At 48.3% G+C, this 20,369-nt stretch overlaps 1 protein-coding gene across 6 annotated transcripts in view; it reads left to right on the forward strand.

Moving 5' to 3' along the window:
* The window catches only part of Snap25 (Synaptosomal-associated protein 25kDa), a 413,499-nt gene that overhangs the window by 135,528 nt on the left and 257,602 nt on the right, over positions 1–20,369 (forward strand). For all 6 annotated transcript variants that reach the window (XM_065435699.1, XM_065435700.1, XM_065435703.1 and 3 more), the window contains exon 2: positions 18,042–18,164. In XM_065435699.1, coding sequence (XP_065291771.1) covers positions 18,081–18,164 — 84 coding nt within the window. In that variant the 5' untranslated portion in view covers positions 18,042–18,080. The remainder of the gene's footprint in view (positions 1–18,041; positions 18,165–20,369) is intronic.

A 20,369-nucleotide genomic window follows, 5' to 3' on the forward strand; every position in this document is an offset into this window, starting at 1 on the left:
CTTCGCGCTACAATCCAAGATCATGTTATTAGGAGAATGGGTACGGTGACATTTCACTGTCTCCGGCGATCGCCGCGCGGTAGGTACTACATTGGAATCCTTGCGAGAACATTCAGGGTGCATTGCTCACAACCTCTGCATTACACGGACTCCAGGTTGGGCCCTGTTTACATTTTTATAATTTCGCCGCTGTGTGTCATATTACGGGCCTTTTTTTCTTGGATTCGTGATCTGCACATTTAATTACTTTCTCTCGCTCTCTCCCTTTTTCTGAGTGACGTTGCGTAATATGGGAGTCAACTTACGGCCCTTATTTAAACTTGTTGTCCCATAGCCCGCATTACGCAATTGCGACGCTGGAAATAGTTTCCAGGAAGCTCATTTCTCGACGTAAGAGGTCGTTCAATATAAGGCAAGGATCTTTCCGAAAACAATACGCTGCGTTTCTTTTTTTTTAGACTGGTGAAAAACAAACAAAAACAAAACACACTACGTCTCGCTCAAAAAAAAAAAGGGGGAATCGAAGGAGTCATTTCTGTGCAGAAGGGAGCTTTACAAAATACCTCTACTTATCTCGGATCTGTTTTTATTTGCCGATCGAACAACGTCCCCGAATCGCCTTTCTGTAGCTGTTTTATTATGCGGAGGCGTTTCGTAAAACACCGCAACCGAAGCTTTCGGTATAAACGCTTGGCGCCGCTCCCCATGATGTCGTCTGCAGCAGCGTGGGCTGAGATGTCTCGACTACGGCCCACGGGATGGATTGCCACGATGGGATTCTATTTCCGTCTACTACCGGCTGCGTCGCCTTAAAACATTTCTGTCGGCCTGCGGCGTTTTTATTTTGTTTGCGAAACCTTGAAAGGGAAACTGAATTGAGAAACCTGCAGTTTTTTTTTCTCTCTTTTTCGAAGCTTGCAATCGCTGACAAAGCGAACCGATGGTATAAATAGCGTACGACAGAGGTGCAGATGATGCTTAATTGCGTGCACATATATATATATATATATATATATATATATATATATATATATATATATATATATATATATATATATATATATATATATATATATATAATATGATATACGCGTCGTTCTTCTGCCGCTGTTGCTCGTCGTCTGTGTGATGTTTAGTTTGTTGCGTTCCTTTTCGAGGCGCTATATTTCCATTCGTTCTTTTGTGCTACGTAGTGCATTGTGCGTAGTAGTGAGACTAGTAACAATTCTACTGGTGGGCGCCGCAGTTTCCTTTACTATGTGAATGCGTCCTGGACATCTGCTCACCCCCCGCCCCCCCTTTTTTTTTCCTTTCTCGTCTGTACGCTCTATCGGACTCCGAGGACACTTGCAGCTATTGCTCGCATCGAGCAACTTTCGGCGGTGGCGATGGCTGAATCACAACGTATCTGTGATTAGTCAAAAGTAGCTTCTTGGGTTTTACGTGCCGAAACCCCGATACGGTTGAGGCACGTCGTAGTGGTGGATTTCCGATTAATTTATACCACCTGGGGTTCTGTAACGTGCGCCCAATACATGGCTCACGCGTGGCTCACGCACGCTGTCCTCGTTTCGATGGTGGCGCCACCCCAAGGCATGGACGCGAAACGCACCACATGCCAGTGGCTTGCGCGACAGCGTCAAGGAGCCCGTGTCGCAGGAAATCGGGCGTCCGGTGTCGGACGTCGCCTCGTCAAAAAGAATGTAGTAGTAGTAGTAGTAGTAGTAGTAGTAGTAGTAGTAGTAGTAGTAGTAGTAGTAGTAGTAGTAGTAGTAGTAGTAGTATGTTTATTTGGCCATATTATATACAATATGCCCTCGAGGTGAGGCTAAAGGAGGTAGGCCAAGCATACCTCCTGACAAGGCCTACACCCCGATCACACATCATGGAAACGGGGGCCGAATGGACAAAAGAAAAAACAAAAAAAAACAAACAAAAGAGCAAACATGATCACAATAGAAAAATAGTTAATGATAGACAATAATAAATATCAATTAACAATAAACAAAACATTATACAGAATTATACAGAAACAAAACAAGTATACAGAATTAGCTGAAATTTAACCGGGGGGGAAAGGAATCGTCAGTTTTTTCTTAAATACAGACGCACTATAACTTTCTAAAGCAGTCCGAGTAAAAGACTGGTAGGCAACCTAACCAAATTCCGAACCACGCATACCCAATCACTTCTATACCACCGAAGTTGCTCATACCTTGTCTTTCATTCTTTACAAAGCTATTCCTCGGAATTTTGTGAATGGCAGCCCACAAACGAATATAAGGGGAAAGAACACCCATAGCGCATGTCCTTTATGTTAGCTCTTCTGAGAGTGAAATATTAAGATTGCGAAACAATAACAGGAGATCGACCCACGCAAGAAGCCGCATTTCTACCAGAAAGCTCGCTTTCGTGCATAGCGTTCGCAGCCAGCGTTTCCCGGTAAACGTTACGGTTACATAAGCTGCCGTTGCCGGGAAGCATGAAAAGAAGTAAGGGGTCTTCGAACGCTGTCGCGTTCCGCTCTTAAAGGCGAAGCTTAAACGTCCTCCAAATTTTTTTAGGCCGAAGTACACAGCCGTTCCTTAAACCGATTGATCGATCGATCGTTTGATTGATTGATTGATTGATTCACTGTGTGTTTAATGGCACGAAATTACAGGGGCACTACGGGCGACATTATACTGGACTGGTGTGGACAAATGCTCACCCATGTTATACTACTTAATGTGCGTCCAGTGCGCGGTATACAAGTGTTCTTGCTTGCTTCTGCGGGTCGGATGTTGGTCTCTGCCTTAAGGAAACGAAACCCGACCGCTTGCTCGTGGCCCAATGCGTTAGCTCTGTGGCTGCGGCGTTCTGCTGATGAACGCGAGGCCGCAGGTTCGATTACATAATCTTCGCGTGTCGCACATTGAGCTAACTTTCGCACGTTAAGGAACCCCGCGCTGTCAAAAAAATTCGGCGCCCTCCATACCGGCGTGTGGAGGACTACGCGCCTGTGCGGGTGTGGCATGTTAAACTTCATAACCTAATAAACGGAAGAAAAAATGGCTGTGGCTTAGCTAAGGTTAAGCCCAGGACGCGAAGCATACTAGCCTTTATTTTAACGCGACAGCGTTAAGGAGCTCGTGTCGCAGAAAAGCCGGTGTCGTCGGCGTCGGCTCAGGCGTGCGGCGCTTGCTCAGGCGCACATTTCGTTGTCGCGCCGAACGCTGCGTTGCTTGACGCTCACCGCGTCCGATGCGGGGCGCGTAGTCGCTGCGCCGTAGCAAAGCCACCTAGAAACAGTCTCGGTAGCACGCCGCAACCTTCGCTTCTCATTCCAACGAGCAGCTCTGTCTCCAGGAGGCATCTCACCTCGTGAGTCTCTAGCAGAGGCAAGCGCAGCTGCCGACGGCGCGAGTTGGAGCCCCGTTTCTCCTCTGTCGTGACGTCACGGTGTCACGTGGTATTGACGGCGACACCGCCGCGCCTGAGGAGCTGGGTTGAGCTCTAGTAATATGCTTCGCATAAAAAAAGAATGTGGTCCGCCCAACTGTAGCGCGAAGCTACGAAGGAAACCCATACCGATTTCCCAGGAAGCTTCGCAGTTGCAGGAAAGTTCGTCCTCGTACGGGCGTTCGTCGTTTTTTTTTTTTCTCTTTCTACCGGGAAACTTGCTATCAGGTATACCCTTCTTGCTACAGTCTGTTGGATGACGGCTTTTCCCCTTTCACGAACCCTCCTCCATCTCTCGACGTGTAACTTGGCTCAATAAAAACAACGGACACAGGAAAGGTGGACGAATGCAAAGGTAGACAAAGTGCTTGTCTTTGTCCACCCTTTTTTTTTACGTGTGTGTGTGTCTGCGGTTTTAATTGCGCCGAATTACTTGTTCAGTTACGGAAAACCAACCAGCCCAACAATAAACTCTTCTAGAATACGTTCCTTCACCTCGCCCGCTTCCGCACAACTGATTTGTCCTCGTTCGCGATTTCAAGTTATTCAAGTTAACCCCTGTGCTCGGCGGCGAAACGCCCTTCGGCGCATTGGCTCACATTCATCTGAGGCGCAACGGAGTTCGGGCGTCGATCACACTTCCCACCGAGACCTCCCCCCCTCCCCCAACTTAGTGATGCGTAGCACCGCGCGCCTACCCGCTTACTAATCCTGGATCGGTGCCGACTGGCTCTCCTCGCGTCCTTTCCGGCGTCGCCCGCGGGGCGCGCTCTCGCTTGCGTCTCGCTCTGGCGTCGGCGCTGTCATGTCGCTGTCGGGCGCGACTTGAGAGATTGCGCGAACGCCAAGCGCGGTGGTCTGGGGGTGGGGAAAGGCTTTAGCCGCAGGCGGGAACCTAGGGCTTCGCTTCGCTCCCTTCCATTACTATTTTTTTGGGGGGGTGGGGGTACTGTGTCTGTATTTCGTGAGCGCCTTTTGCGTATTTCTCCATCGGGTGCGTGGGTCCTCTTTTTATTCCCGTCGTCTGTCTGGACAGTGATGTCGGGTCTGTCTGGCCTTGGAGGCTGCTGCTGCGTAATCTAGCGGCGGGCACCGAGCTTGTCTGGTCGCGCTGGGCACGCTTCTTTTTATTATTATTATTATTACTGCTGGCCCGATGTTGCCGCAATTGCTGCTTCTGAACAGCCAGCGCCTGGGGTTGTAACTCGTTAATGTGTGACTGCGGCGGGTGTAGTGTTGTCGCGACAGTGCCGGTCGTCTGCTGTAAGCAGTGTACGCGGTCGTCTGCTCTAAGTAGTGTACGCTGTCGTCTGTTGTAAGCAGTGTGCGCGGTCGTCTGTTGTAAGCAGCGCGCGCTACAAATTCGCTACACACCTACTGTGCCTGCGCCGCGGCAGTTCGATCGTGCCTCTAATTTAAGTATACTGCCGGTTCGAGTCGTTCGACGCGGAGCGAAAGTTCACGCGAACGAGCCTCCTGCCGTTGGTCGTAAATTGCACGCCTCGATTCATGGGCCTAAAGGCACTCGCCGATGGCCTGGTTACGTCGTACTCGTCGTAGCGAGAAGGCGCGAAGACACGCGTATACCACGAACGTCCGTAGGACAGCGTGCGCATGTTCTCATTTTTTTTTTTCAGGTGAGCCCTGCATTGTCAGTCTCGCTATGCCGCGCGTTAGTCACTTCCGTCGTTTTTGATGCCCTAATGAAATGCCGTTGGTGGTAGATTTCGGCGTGACCCCCTCGTATCTCCCTCGAAATGGCCACGCGTCCGTCACTTGTTCGGCGGCCCTTATCGAGTGCTTTGCGGTCGTACGGGAGCACAAACGAAGCGCGAAAAGATACGTAAAGAAGGAAGAAAAAAGAAATGCGAAAACGAGTAATTAGAAGATCGTCTCGCGCCAGGTACGCTGTCGGCCATGAGCAGCGACTGGCTCGTGCTCGGCGCCCTATCTCTTTATCCATTTACGCCGCGCGACTCAATTATGCAAAAACGTGGCGTGCGACTGACGGGCCCTACCCCACCGGTGGTCTTCTTCGTTCCCGCTTCTCATCGTCTTGCTATATTTTTAATCTTCTTTCGTAAGCTTGTTTATTAGTTCACTCTCCTAGCCGAGCGATACTAATGGGTATAGTCATATTTGTGACGATGGGTTGCTTTCTTGCTTCTGCTAGCTTAACAGCTGTTCTCTCGTGCGTGAATATTTTAGGCGCTGATGGAAGGAAGTTTCAGTTCTTTCTCTTTTTTTCACTTGTTTTAATTCCAAGGTCGCATCCTCGTCGTTGGGCTCAAACATAGGCATGTTATTATTTTTTCTTTCATTATATAAACATCTTCTGGGAGCCATTTTCATTCGTCGAAAAATAAGTGTGAACACTTATTTTTCGGCGAATGAAAATTTTTCCGTCACACCAAATTCGGGTTGATGGAAAAATTTACCTTCATCTTGCAGATCATGCTGTGATAGCAAAAATGAAAGAAAGGAAGAAAAAAAAACAAACAGGCCCTTTCAGGGCTTGTTGAAAGGTGTTTGGACTTGCTGGTATTATTAGGGGCACTATGGGCTTTCTTGCGAAGCAACTATGCTCTGCAGGCAAAGCACGCTTTACAGGGGGTTTCGCGGCTGGAGTCGCGTTTACGAACACGTCATCAAGCGATGATGATCAGCGCTTCTAACGCATTTCCTGCGCTCATTTGGAACCGGAAATACTTCTTGGGCAGGACTGTAACAGTTCCAGTGTCCAGCATTAGTGCTGGGCTTGCGCATTTGCAAGGCGCCCGTGTTTGCTATTCGGTGCCACGTTTAGTGAAGTGAGATTAGCTCGGTATGTGTATTTGCGTTTGGCGTCTTCTTGCGTGATATGAGAAATTTAATGTGTCCGTTCGAGCGTACGCACACACACGTATGCATACGGAAATGCACATGTGAAATGTGAATGAATGAATGAATGAATGAATGAATGAATGAATGAATGAATGAATGAATGAATGAATGAATGAATGAATGAATGCTGACGAAGCACGGGAGTGTGAGCGATGACCATTTCCATGAGTGCCTCAAATGTATTCACTGTAGACCATTACTTGAACCCTGTTTAACTTCAAAGGCAAACGCCTCTGTTAAGCTGGAATGAAGGCTGGCCGGCGACAGCAATTATGCTAAACTGTAATAATCGAAGGTTCTGCTAGATTAAAAGTAGTATCACATTCTTCTTTCCCAGTCTACTTGTTAGGTCGTCGTCTTAGGTTACGTCTCTTAGTGTAGGATATGAAAAAATAAATGGTTTTGTAGTCGCTGTTCCACTTTGACTGTTCTGTTTTCATTATGCGATGACGCACCTTTGTTTTCGCAACTGCAAATGATACTTCTTCATTGCTTGGCTGGTACTGTTTATATAGTTTAAGATTTTGTGAGATAAAAACGCATCACCACAGTGATTAGTTTAGTTACGGCTAGATCTTAGATCCGAAAGCAGTGAAGCGATCGCGGTAAGGGTTCATTTGAGAAAATTAGAATAGGGTCAATAAGGAGTGGGTGGTAACAATAAAGTGAGTAAGAATAATAAAGATTGAGAGTATCAATATATAATAGAACAGTACAAGTAATGTCTTCAGATGTATTGGACTAGAGGCCTGTGTTTGCCGTGGGAGCAGTCTTCACAATCAGTTAGGCTTAGTATATTTTCTTTTGGGGGGGTGGGGGGGGGGCTGCTACTTCGAAAACAGACGGTCTCCAAAACAAGAGCTGCTCTCGAAAAAAAGTTCTACACATCCAGTGGGATTGTGGCGGACGTCAAGCATATGCTTACCGTTGGGCTCGGACGCTTGTTGCACTGTGCACTGTATCACTTCTCGCGTTCGGCATTGTGGACTTGTTTCCGTACTTCTTACTGCATCTGATAGGCAGAGGGAACAAACGCGAGTTGAGGACATCTTAGTTGAAATCAAGAAAAATAAATGGGCATGGGTGGGACATGTAATGAGGAGGGAAGATAACCGATGGTAATTAAGGGTTACAGACTGAATTCCAGGGAAGGGAAGCGTAGCAGGGGATGGCAGAAAGTTGGGTGGGCGGATGAGAGTAAGAAATTTTGGGGGACAACATAGACACAATTGGTACATGACCGGGGTAGTTGAAGTGTGGCAGAGGCCTTTGCCCTGCAGTGGGCGTAACCAAGACGATGATGATAATGATGATGATGATGATGATAGGCAGAGTGAGTTTAAATTTGCACCGTACGGCTGTCGTGACATTGTAGTGTGCCACTGCATCTGTCGTAACTTTCTTTTTTTTTGCTTCGTGTGCCTTTGCTACGAGCTTGCTTCTGCCCGCTGTACCCGTTTGCTTCGTTGAATCAGACGTACTGTACTAACCGATTTTTTCAAAGGAATGCAATGCACTTCCTACGCTTTTAATAGGTGCGCTGATAGAAATCGATAATTGGATGAGGTCTCGCCGATTCGGGTCTGCAAGGAAATTCGCATTGAGGAACGGAAGAGCAGAACGCGCTGACTGAAGTGGTGTGCTCAAAGGGGTTACACATTCCCGTTTCCTCATGGAAGCCTTATTAACTGAAGGAGGCTCCCGCGTGGAAGCCGATACGTCGAACTCCTTTGTAATGTAAAGCGTCGTAAGTTTATTACGTAGGTTCAAGAGTAGAGGTTGGCAGAATTAGCGCGCGTTGTATACCCGGCGAAAAAATGAAAGCAAGAAAACCGAAGCAGATTCTCAATTATGCCCACCTACTCACTTTCTCGGATTCCGCGCTTCGCTTAGGCTGGGTCCGATTGCTATTGCCGCTACTCGGCGTTTAATTAATCTGTTTGCGGAGAGCATTTGCTTCCTATGCTGGCGCAATCTTTCCTTCTTTCTTTCTTTCCTTCTTTGTTTCTTTCCTTCTTTCTTTCGTTCTTTCTTTCTTTCTTTCCTTCTTTCTTTCTTTCTTTCTTTCTTTCTTTCTTTCTTTCTTTCTTGTTTTGCCGCGAAATCGAGCCGCGCGCAGGCGACACCTACAGCCAATAAATTGCATTCGCTTCACCGTCTCTCAGCGATGCTAACCGCATTATTCTCCGCGCGTTTTCTTCAGGCTTCGCATTCCCGCGTGCGTCTGCGCATCTCTGCTGGCGGAACGCCAGTTCATGGAGCAATTTTATTTTTTCTCGATGCGTCGAGAACAAAGCGCGTTTCATACGCACACGTACACACACACACATATATATATATATATATATATATATATATATATATATATATATATATATATATATATATATATATATATATATATATATAATATGTGTGTGTGTGTGTGTAGGCGGCCTCTGGAGAAATTGAAAGCATAAGCGAAATCAATCGAATTCCCGGCCGAAACACGTCTCGTAATGGTTTTTGAGCGGGGCCGTGTAGGCCGCTTTCGCTATATTGGGTTCCGTTTCCCCGATCCAGTTCTCTCGTAGGCCGCGTTATTTTATTACGTTCAGGGCATTTTGGGGGCCCAATCCTTTTTGTCTCCGTCAGCGCGTGTTGTGAGGAATGCCGCTCCGTGTCGCTGGTATTGCGACGTGGTCGTCATTCTTGGGTTTAGTCTCGTCGTGCCTACCGCCTTGACCTTCACTCTGCTCGGGCGAGATCGATGATGAGTGAATAAAGCTGGTGGACTCCTGCTTGTGGGTGACCCTCTGTTATCGTAGTGCAAGCTGCATTCAATTAAAAGGCCGTTGCTCTTCCTTTTCCTTTGTTGTTTCTCACTCATTGTTCCAGCCTCATTATTCAAACTTGAAGCATTCGCTTCGTCTATTCTGTAATGATTGTTCTCTGCACTCGTGTTTCTTACTTATGCTTATACATTTTTTTTTGCATGTGCTCGAGAGATGTTTTGAGCGCGGCAAATGTTTACACGCCCATCGTCCTTTTCCCCGCTGCTGTTTATTTATTGGTTTATTTTGAGAGAGTCTTCGCGCAGCTCCTCGCGTTGTTGATCTTCTCGCCAGTTTTCTCGCCATCTGAGAACTCGGGGGGTGAAATAGCGCGCAGCCTTCGCGATTTCATGCAACATTCCCTAATGTGCCGTTGCGTTATTGAATTTCATGCTTCCATTCCTGGAACTTCTCTCTGTGTGTTTTATCACTTCCATCAAACACAAGCACGTTTCTTTTTGTCGCTTGCGTCATTATAATTTGTTGAATAAAGAAAAAAAAATAAAGGACAAAAGGATATCCTTCAGTTGTGAAAATTGTTTCTGTAAAGACTGTTGTCTTTCTTCGCTCTTTAAGTCCGTTTCTCATCTTCGATATCATCGGCTTTTTTTTTTTTCGCACTTCGTAATGCTGGGCCACCTGACCGAGACATGCACTGACCAAGTTGTGTGGTTCTGTCTGCTTCTACAAACTCCTGGTTGGAATTCCGGTGTTTCTATAAAAAAAGAAAGAAAAAAGAAGCAGCAAGAAGAAATGCGAGAGGCCCGCGAAGCTTGAGTAATTAATTATTCCTGTAACGCTATACCTCATCGGTCTGATGCATGGGGCCTGATGTTATACTCTTAATGACGCAAATAATTTTGTGGCATTTGTTTCTGTCTATTAAAGACTATCAGACAGACGAAGCGTGACCAATACTTATACGTTGTAGAATCGGTGTAATCTTACCAGGCCTACTAATAAGGCTGTCTCCTTCATTTGGGAGCTCCGGTACGGTGTGTCTAGTGTGAGTGTTTGCATAGCTCTCGTAGACTCGTGTATCATATTACGGAGGCGCGTGTATTGCTTTTTGACTATTCTCCTAGCGTTATTTGGGGCAAGAGCCTTGCCTTTGAATAGCGGTCATCTCCGCACAACTTTTTCGCTTATTCTGTGTCGCATGTTTCGACATAACGTGGAGGAATTTAATTAACTCGCCCGGCTCTGTAAGTACGGCGTTTTCTGGCATGTTGTTTCACTGGTCTCGATATGGTTCGCCGCCTGTGGCGTTCTGTGGCGGAGCGCGAGGTCCCGGGTTCGATTCCCAGCCACAGCTGCCGTATATTGACGGAACTTAAGGACGAAAACGTTCGTGTGTAACTTCGCTATGGGTGCGCGTTTATGATCGCCGGATTGTCGAAATGAACTCTTCCTTTCGCTACGACGTTTATTGTAGCCGCAGTGCTGCTTAAGTACATTAAATCAATCAATCAATCAATCAATCAATCAATCAATCAATCAATCAATCAATCAATCAATCAATCAATCAATCAATCAATCAATCGATCGATCGATCAATCAATCAATCAATTAATCGATGAATCAACCGATCGATCGATCGATCAATAATATAGATGTTTGTGTTGTTTTCGGTGTTAGTGGTCGCCGTCCTTATTCCGCTGTATACATCAACAACCTTGTTTATTCTTCTGGAGAATGTCTTTTCGTTATTTTTTTTTTCTTTCTTGGGGACATTCGTCGCCACTTTTGACATGTCGACATTATGGCTTCTCTCGGCTTACGATATACGCGTCTAACCTGGTCGTCGTTTTGTCGGCGCCGATGTTGCATGGTCGGCAGTAGCATAGCCGGCAGCGGCCGTGGATGTCAGAGAGAGCAGAGAGAGAGAGAGAGAGAGAGAGAGAGGTGAAGGAAAGTGGCGGGAGCCTCGTCCATTTACTCGCATCAAGGCGCCCGCGCGGTGTGATGAGCCGGAACTCGCTGACGCCTCGCAGGCCGCTTAGTGCGCCGCTTGTCCGCCTCTTTCTTTCTTTCTTTCTTTCTTTCTTCTTCTCTCTTTAATCCGTCTGTCGTTTTCCTTGCACCATTACTCGATTTCTTCCTCGCTTGCTTTTATTTTTTTGGCGTGGCAACTCTGGGATAAAGAAGAGAAGCGTGCGGAGAAAGAGCGCTTCATCTCCTGCCTCCTCACTCTCGAACAACCCTCCCCCCCCGCCCCCACAGAGATTTTCAGGAACAATTGACGTCACTGCGTTTTGGCGCGCGGTTTAGCTTTTTACCCGTTTTTTCTTCACGTGAAGCTTCCTGTGGCGTCGCATCGAGCTGGCACTTCGACTTCGCGGTGCTTGTTTAGTTTTATCTCATTGTTTGCAGCTTTTCACGCGCGTGTACGCCCGGGTGAGAGAGAGCCCGGTATTTTATGACGGGACCCGCTTGGACGCGCGCCCTGTACGAGAGAGTGCTCCTTCCTTTCATGCTTTTAAGGTGAGAAGACGGTTTCAGAGAGGGGGAGGGAGGTGGAGAATGTGGGGGAGGGAGGCGGGTTGTCTCGGGTGCAACGAGGAGCGACTGGCATCGACCCCGACGGAAGGTTGTGGAGGTCGACGAAAAGCGAAGGCGATCTCGAGCGCTGGGCACGTTGGCATCGAGTTGAAACTTTCGTTTGCCAACGCTGGCAGCTGCCAGTGCCGAAGACGATCGAGTGGGGAAAACGCGCCGCAATAGCGTTAATAAACAAGCGGCTGCCGAGAGAGAAAGAGAGAGAGAGAGAGAGAGCGAGAAATAAAAGATGCACATAGTGCAGCCGCCTTTAACGCTCGCGGGATGCCCAAGCTATGAAGAAAACCACGTCCGATGGGTGCCGAATTATACCACCCCTCGAAATACCACGACTAATAATAATAATTAAAAAAGGAGACGGACCAAATGTTAGTGAATCTGAAGGTCATAAAAATAAAATAAAAATAATATAAATGAAGAAAATTGGAAGACTATCACAGGAATGCGCCAATAATTAAGGGCCTATTTATTTGCTTTGCTTGGCAAAGATGATGCAATTGCCTATATGCATTGCAGGTTTACTTGGGAGACCGGCTTTGTTCTTCCTTCAATGCTCATTTCTTTTTTCCTCTTCAATGTTTATGGGCCGGGCCCTCTCTTTGTCTTTCTTTCTCTCATGCTCATTCATTTTTAATGTAGCAGAAGAATGCCTGAAGTGTGCGAATTTTTCACCATGGCTGCTGGTTTTCGCTAAATTGCCCAAGAAGCTCAAATTCCGCTGCGGGAATGCTTTAACCGCAAAGCCGCGCGAAATCACTACACGTGGTGGTCGCGGATGCTCTGAATGGTCCTAATGGCGGACGACTCGCGCATGAGCGTTGTCATATGCACGCTACTTAGTTAGAGGGCAGGGACACGAACGTGAGGGAGTTTTAGCGAACTTGAGCGTCCTTGAATCGCAGGCGAGATAGTGACGCGAGCGAAGCCACGCGAAATCACTACACGTGGTGGTCGCGGAGGCTCTGAATGGTCCTAATGGCGGACGACTCGCCCATGAGCGTTGTCATATGCTCGCTACTTAGTTAGAGGGCAGAGACACGAATGTGAGGGAGTTTTAGCGAACTTGAACGTCCTTGAATCGCAGGCGAGATAGTGACGCGAGCGAAGCCACGCGAAATCACTACACGTGGTGGTCGCGGAGGCTCTGAATGGTCCTAATGGCGGACGACTCGCGCATGAGCGTTGTCATATGCACGCTACTTAGTTAGAGGGCAGGGACACGAACGTGAGGGAGTTTTAGCGAACTTGAGCGTCCTTGAATCGCAGGCGAGATAATGACGCGAGCGTGAGCGCAAAGCTGGTGCCCGTGAAGGTCAGCGAAATAGTGAGCGTGAATGCGACTTCGCGTCGCCCAGTGCAAGTAACGCTGCGTACTCTAGTGAAATATACGGAAACATGTTTCTTCCATGTAAGCCGACTGTCGGATGTAGCTAGCATGGATGGTATTTGGGAATGGCGTAGAGGGAACTTTCTTACAAAGTCAGGGACATTGGGCTCGAAGGCGTATCCTTACTAACGGCAGGACGCTTGGTCTTGCCATTTCAGAACTACGGGCACGTGGAACAAAAAAAAAAGAAAAAAAATACGCGTGCGCATGCAAACGCGTAAGCGCAGACTGCATCACTCGAATCAATCAATCACTCGAATCAACAATCAAACGACTAATCAATCAGATAATTAATCAATCACTCAAATCGTATGCGTGAATAGTAATGTGGGAGAAAGCTTATACGAGGCAAATGGAGAGTCGTGCGGAGAAGCTGCATTCAGCGCGCGCGTGCGGTACATCGGTGATAGCGTTTTCAGACTGTTTTCTCTTTATCGTATGTCAGAGAGAGAGAGGGAGAGAGAGAGAGAGAGAGATCCCAGGCGCGTTCAGTGGATAAAACAGCGCCTGCCAAGTTTTCATCCGCTTCATTCTGTTTTCTCTCTGTCTCTCTTTCGCAGCCGCTGTGCAGCTCGGTTGTAAGCGCATCGTGCCCCTTTCGCCGACGATGCGCTTACAACTGAGCTGGCTGTTCCGCTCGAGCTTAGCGCTAATGGCCTCTCCGGGAGTGATGCTGGAAAACTGCCCAGACGCGAAAGTGGCAGACGCGTAAACAAAGGGCGCGCACGGAACGCTTGGTCACGCGCGACATTGCCACCAGGGCGCGCCTCCCCCCTTCCCCTGTCGCCCGACGACCGGTGTTATCTCGACTAGCTTACTTGTCCTTTTCTCTCATTTTGACGTTATGACGTGCAGCTTCCTTTGTGTGTGTGTTCTTTTTTTGTGTAATTTGAGATCGGAAACAATTAGATATTATTCTTGCTTGCTTATTCTTAACGGTTTACACTGGCTTACATCAAGGTGAGCTTAGCGGTATTGGAAGCGTCGTTGTTTGTTGGTCAGCGGAACATTCCGGTTAAGCGCGTTAATCTTTTCCTTGCGTTAACGACTGCACTCATTTATCTTTTGCTCCCCCCTACCCCCCTTTCCTTCGGCTGTCAATTAGGCGGGACAGGTGCGCGGACGTGACTCGACCACGGAGAACAGCGTCGAAGTGCTTGTTCGTTTTAAGTGGTGGTGTTTAACCTGCTTTTGGTCCTAACCATCGCACGGAAACTTGCTAGCATGTGGTCCAACCACGACTGAAGCAAGATGTTGCAAGCTATATGCGCGCGCTGCATCGACTCGACATGGAACGTTACGTTTACGTTTGAAGCCAGCAATTTTTCTTGTTCCTGCTTTAGGTAGAGATAAGTGTATTCGTTCTACTCGAGAACTGTAGAGCGAATAGCAGTGAGTAAAGTTCCAGATTTACGTGTTTGCGGAGTCGCTGTTTGAGCTCGGATTGTTTCCTTCTATATTTACTTGTTTTTATCCTCTGGGCGCTTTTTTTGTGGAAATTTCTGCTGTTCCATGCGCTCTTTGATCGCTTCCATCCACCTTTCGCCAAACAGTACATTAGGTTTTCATTTCAATATATATATGTACATATACATATATATTCACATCAAAGAAGGCAGCAGACAAGCACCAAAGGTAGCATAGGGGAAATTACTTGCACTTATTAAGTGAATTAAAGAGAAGGATAAATTAATGGTAATGATATATAGTGTATGAAAATACAACTGTCCGCAGGTGGTATACAAACCCACGTTATCGCGCGCGTGCGAAGACGTGTGTTCATATCCCACCTACGGGCAGTTTTCTTGTTTGATCCACTATATATAATTGCCATTACTTTATCATTTTCTTCAATTAATGCACAGAAGTAATTTCCCTATGCTGTCCTTGCTGGCTTTGTTTGTTGGCTTGTTTGATGTGACTAATCGAAATCGGGCCCCTCAGTTTCCTTTCTTCTCGTTCACGCACGCACACACACATATAGCGTTTCACTGCGTTTCCTTTACTTCATGCAAATGAACTCGGCGCGTCGTCTTTCACTTGCGATCCCGCATTTTTACCAGACCTTCGTTCAGCACATGTACGCTATATTCGACGAACTCTACAGCGCTTTTCAGCACCGAATGGATTCTCTGTCGAATGACGCTGGAAATTTGAAAGTGTCGGTATGGTAGACGTGAAAACGAAACAAACAGGGAAAAAGTTATGGAAATAGAGGTTGGGGAGGGGGGAGGCTTGCTTTTACACACGCCTTTGGACGAACTTTGTTTTTGCGTTTGTTTTTTCTTGTTCACCTTATTTTTATATTTTTCTTTTCACTCCCGCTGTTCGCGCAAACGGGAGGCATCGGGGCAATTCGAGAGAAACCTCTTCCATCAGAGAAAGTGGGTCTCGACGGTTTCCTCGGGGAGGTTTTTGGGCGCTTATAAATAGATGGCTGAACTTACTCGAAGGCTGCATTTATGGGTTGCACCACTACCTGCGTTGGCGCTCCACCGCTGTTTTTTCGTGCCTACGCAAGTTCCTCTCTTTTGGGGTCAGTCTTGTTGCAATGGTCCTTAGTGTATTCGGTGGCCGTAGGTGGCCCCGGCCCTTTGGAGTTGCGAGGTTTAAATGTTATTTAGTGTAGCGTAATTTAGTCGCAACGTGTCCAGCCTTCCAGGCCGTGGCGGCTGCATTTTTATGAGACGCGAAAAAAAAAACAAACAAATAAGAGTAAACACGCTCGTGTACCATGCTGTGGGTGTGCATCAAGGAGCCCCAGGTGGTCACAATTAATCCGTCCCCCCCCACACGGCTTGCATAGTTTTGTGAGAATTTAATTTAAACTTGCGCAACCGCATCTCTGCGTCGGAATTTCATTATACCGGCTGTCAGACGACTGTGCGTGCACTCTAAATATAGATATTTTCGTCTGAGGCATATGTAGATCTCGCGTTGCGGAGAATGAGATTTTTTGGAGAGGGGCCAAACGTGTCGGACGCATATATACTTCGCCTTCTACTCCGCGTTCGCCTTCCACTTCGCGTTCCCATTCTACTCCGCGTTCGCCTTCTACTCGCGTTCGTCTGCCACTTCGCGTTCGCCTTCCACTCCGCGTTCGCCTTCCACTCCGCGTTCGCCTTCCACTCCGCGTTCGCATTCTACTCCGCGTTCGCATTCTACTCCGCGTTCGCCTTCTACTCCGCGTTCGTCTGCCACTTCGCATTCCCATTCTACTCCGCGTTCGCCTTCCACTCCGCGTTCGTCTGCCACTTCGCATTCCCATTCTACTCCACGTTCGCCTTCCACTTCGCGTTCGCCTTCCACTTCGCGTTCGCCTTCCACTTCGCGTTCGCCTTCCACTTCGCGTTCGCCTTCCACTTCGCGTTCGCCTTCCACTTTGCGTTCGCCTTCCACTTCGCGTTCGCCTTCCACTTCGCGTTCCCATTCTACTCCGCGTTCGTCTGCCACTTCGCATTCCCATTCTACTCCGCGTTCGTCTGCCACTTCGCATTCCCATTCTACTCCGCGTTCGCCTTCCACTTCGCGTTCGCCTTCCACTCCGCGTTCGCCTTCCTCTCCGCGTCCGCATTCCTCTCCGCGTCCGCATTCCACTCCGCGTTCGCATTCTACTCCGCGTTCGCCTTCTACTCCGCGTTCGTCTGCCACTTCGCATTCCCATTCTACTCCACGTTCGCCGTCCACTCCGCGTTCGCATTCTACTCCGCGTTCGCATTCCACTTTGCGTTCGCATTCTACTCCGCGTTCGCATTCCACTTTGCGTTCGCATTCTACTCCGCGTTCGCCTTCCACTCCGCGTTCAGGAGACGGAATACTCGCGTCATCGATGCGTGGGGCGAATCGGCGCACGGACGACTGCGAGTCGTGCTTCAGCGCGCGCCAGCTGCTACCGAACGTCGCCGAGTTGCGCTTGTACGTTACGAGACGTGGTGACGCGCCTCTTCCTTGGAAGTGCCGGACTGGGGGAGGAGGAAGAGAAGGGGGAGGGGGGGGAGTTGTAGCTCGCGCCGCGCCCAGCGCGGGCGAAGGATATCTCTCCGTGTTATTTAGCGCTCTCCCAGATGCCGCTGTAGTTACTGTTAAAAACGAAAACGGTTTTGATTTGCAACTATTCAAACCGCTTGCGGACTGTTCGAGATTACGCTTGGTCCGCGTTACGCATTCGAACCCGCGCACGAAGTGGGCCTTCTATATGTGTTTCGTAGACTACGCTTCATGAAGCTGTCGGCATAATGTGCCCTAACTGCGAGTCTTACCTTGCGCGTAACGTGTAATGTACCTTTAGTAAAGCTTGTATATTTACACTTGTAAAGGCATTGCCGGTTAACTGAGGAGATTGTATTTCGAAGCAAATTGGTGCTTTGCAACACTGCCCTATGGCGTTGCATGTGGCTGCAATCGACATTTACACCCTGTGTGACGGTGCAAGTGTGACGGTGTTGCGGTCTCACAGTGTGGCAGTGCCCATACGTCGCGATTTTGTGGCGCTGCCTTTTCCGATGATTCTACTTTTTCACGCTTCGCTAGTTGTCGGAGCAGCGCTCTACTTGCGCTATCAATGGGATCACCCGGTCTTGTATGGCGGATAATAAGAGCGGCGCTGAATTGAGCGGAAGGTATACCGCAACAACATCGCGCCCCTGTTCTTCCGCACCTTCTCTACTGCTATCCTCTCACCTTTCATACCTCTTTTCCCCCTCCCTAGTACGGGGTAGCCAACCGGAAGTATTCTCTGGTTAACTTCCCTGTCTATTTCTTTCTTTTAATATCCATATTCCGTTTTACCTCGGTGATTTTGTAAGATTTGTTTTCGGTCATGTTAGCGCATTTGAGCTCGCGCGTGCTTCCGCCGACGCTGTGGCCATACTGCGCTCTCCCAGTGCCATTGTTGTGCCGTGCCTTACGACGCCTCAGTAGTGACGCAGTCTCTTTCTTTTCTTTTCACGCATGCGCAGTGGCGGTCCTCGGCCCCAGCGCGGAGCTAAAGCAGAGCAATGGCGGCCGCCGTGCCCGACGCCCCTACGAACCGCAGTGAGCTGGAGATGATCCAGCTCAAGATGAACCAGACTACGGACGAGGTGAGTGCGCACGCTACGCCCGTTTGCGGTGTTCTCTCTTTTTTTTTCTTTTTTCCTCTCCGCGTCTCTCTTTCAGACGCCCAGTCAGGCGTTTCTTGGTTTCAGCTCATCGTGGACGTCTCCTTCCCGGCACGTCTGCCATTTCGCGTGCTGTAGGCGGTGTCCAAATCCGCGCCCCAGAGACTGCTCTTTCTGACTAACGGAAACCGATCTCCAAATCAATGCTTTTGCTAGCGGTATGTGCCGGAAGCGTTTGCAGGGAGCCGGAAGCACGTTGTGGTCGTCATATTTTGGACGCCACCCATTCCGGACGCTGTCGAACTCGGCCATAATATAAGACATTGCCGTCTTGTCAGTTCTGGTTGGCCGAGAAGGCGACTACGTACGCGTGCTCTGATTGGCCTAAAGCGCCAACGTGGCTGAATTCGATAGCATGACGGAATTTGACGCTGTTAAGAATAGCGCCTCTATTCCCTTCACGGTGATTGGTCGCACGGTTTTTCTTACAGACGACCTCGTTTGTTATTATGACACCTCAGTGTCACGGCTTCTTTGCCCTCAATGCTCAAAGATTGGTTAACCTAATGAGCTCCTCAAAGATCCACAGTGTGAACGTGGATTCACTGCAGTCCGCTTGACCGGCAGGTACTTTTTTCTTCCCTTTTGTTTTTAAGTCTTCCGCTCTGTTAAATCAATTTGGAGGAATGTATCGGCGCCCTCAAAAAGGATACAAGCGGTATCAAGAAACTCTGATGCGTACCACCACTTTCGAGGGGGCAGTTGTTGATGCCTGTAAAATACTGCACTCCGTAAATTTCTCGCTACATTTCTTCTAAGCTTTAGCGTTGATATGGATCGAGTGCGTAAGAAATCAAATTACTAAGCTATGATGTCCGCAACTCGGTGTGTCTGTATGCATTAGATCACCGCACTGATCAGTGGAGGCTTTTTTTTTTGCCTACGCAACAGCGCCGGAGTGACGTCAGAGAGTTTTGTTTGCAAACATCTAGGGGGCCTGTAAATTGCAGGCGTCTGTGGCATCAAGGTTGCCCTTCCGTGTACACCTAATCAGGCACGTTTAGCGCTGTACTCCTTGGCTGTGCCGTTATCCAGGAAAATAAAAAAAATGTAAATAAATAAAAACAACAAGTTATTACAAGGATTAAAGCCTTTAGCCGCGAACATACAAGCATTGTTTCCAATCGTGTTGAAAGCTATTTTCTAATATGACGCTAAGTTGGGCAGTTATGGACAAAAGGCAGGAAAGAAGAGAATCGCGAAATTTCACGTACGTCTTTCTTCATCGTTTGCTAATACACCGTTGAAGAATCTGTTGACCCGGAAGGCCTATGCGAGACGCAGAGAAGCAGCGTCCACGCAATTGCGATGATCCCTTTTCTTGAAACCTCTGTCGACGAAAAAAAAAAAATGACGATACGCATTCACATCCGTAGTTGTCCGCTGATGTAGGTTATCGTAAGTCCTTCACCCTCAGGTGAACATTCGTTCCCTTCGTGTTCCTTTTCGCTTTCGTCTCGACCTATTGTGCTCTACAATTCGGGCGCTATGCATTCTGGACGTTGCCAAGTCCCGCCGTATTGTGAAATTCGCCATCTTGATCGCTCTGATTGGTTCACAGGGCGGTCACGCCCTCTCTGAGTGCCTGAAAGTGAAAACATGGCGAAATTCGACATTGTGACGGAATTGGAGAGCGCCCGCCGTAGGCGCCCTTCCTTCAGCCGTGGAAGAAAGGAACCTGCTAGCCGAGCAGCAGAATGATACTTGCGGAAGCGGATTTGCCTTTCCGAACGATAACACGGAACTGGCTCGTCTTCTCCACGAGGAATCTAGTACAGGCGGATTGTTTCATGCGACCACTCTTCCCTTAAAACGGCCGGCTGGTTTAAAGAGAACATGTACCCCGCACCTGCAGTATTTGTATCCGTTCTTGAGCACTGCAGAATTTGTTAAGTACGCTAAGGGGGGACGGTAGTTAAGTGGGCCACTATCATTCATTACAGCGCTACGCCGAGCTAGGCTTTCGGAGGTGATAGCTTTTATAAACCATTGGGGAAATGATAGCTTCAAGGTTGCTGTTGCGCAGTGAGTGAGGAGCACGTCGTCCGCGGCGTTGAGCGTGAGTTGACCGTGAGCGAAAAGTGTCCACCAATCACAGCGCGGCGCGTTTCTACCAATCACAGAGCA

The sequence above is a fragment of the Dermacentor albipictus genome, chromosome 7 (assembly GCF_038994185.2).
Source record: "Dermacentor albipictus isolate Rhodes 1998 colony chromosome 7, USDA_Dalb.pri_finalv2, whole genome shotgun sequence".
NCBI lineage: Eukaryota > Metazoa > Arthropoda > Arachnida > Ixodida > Ixodidae > Dermacentor > Dermacentor albipictus.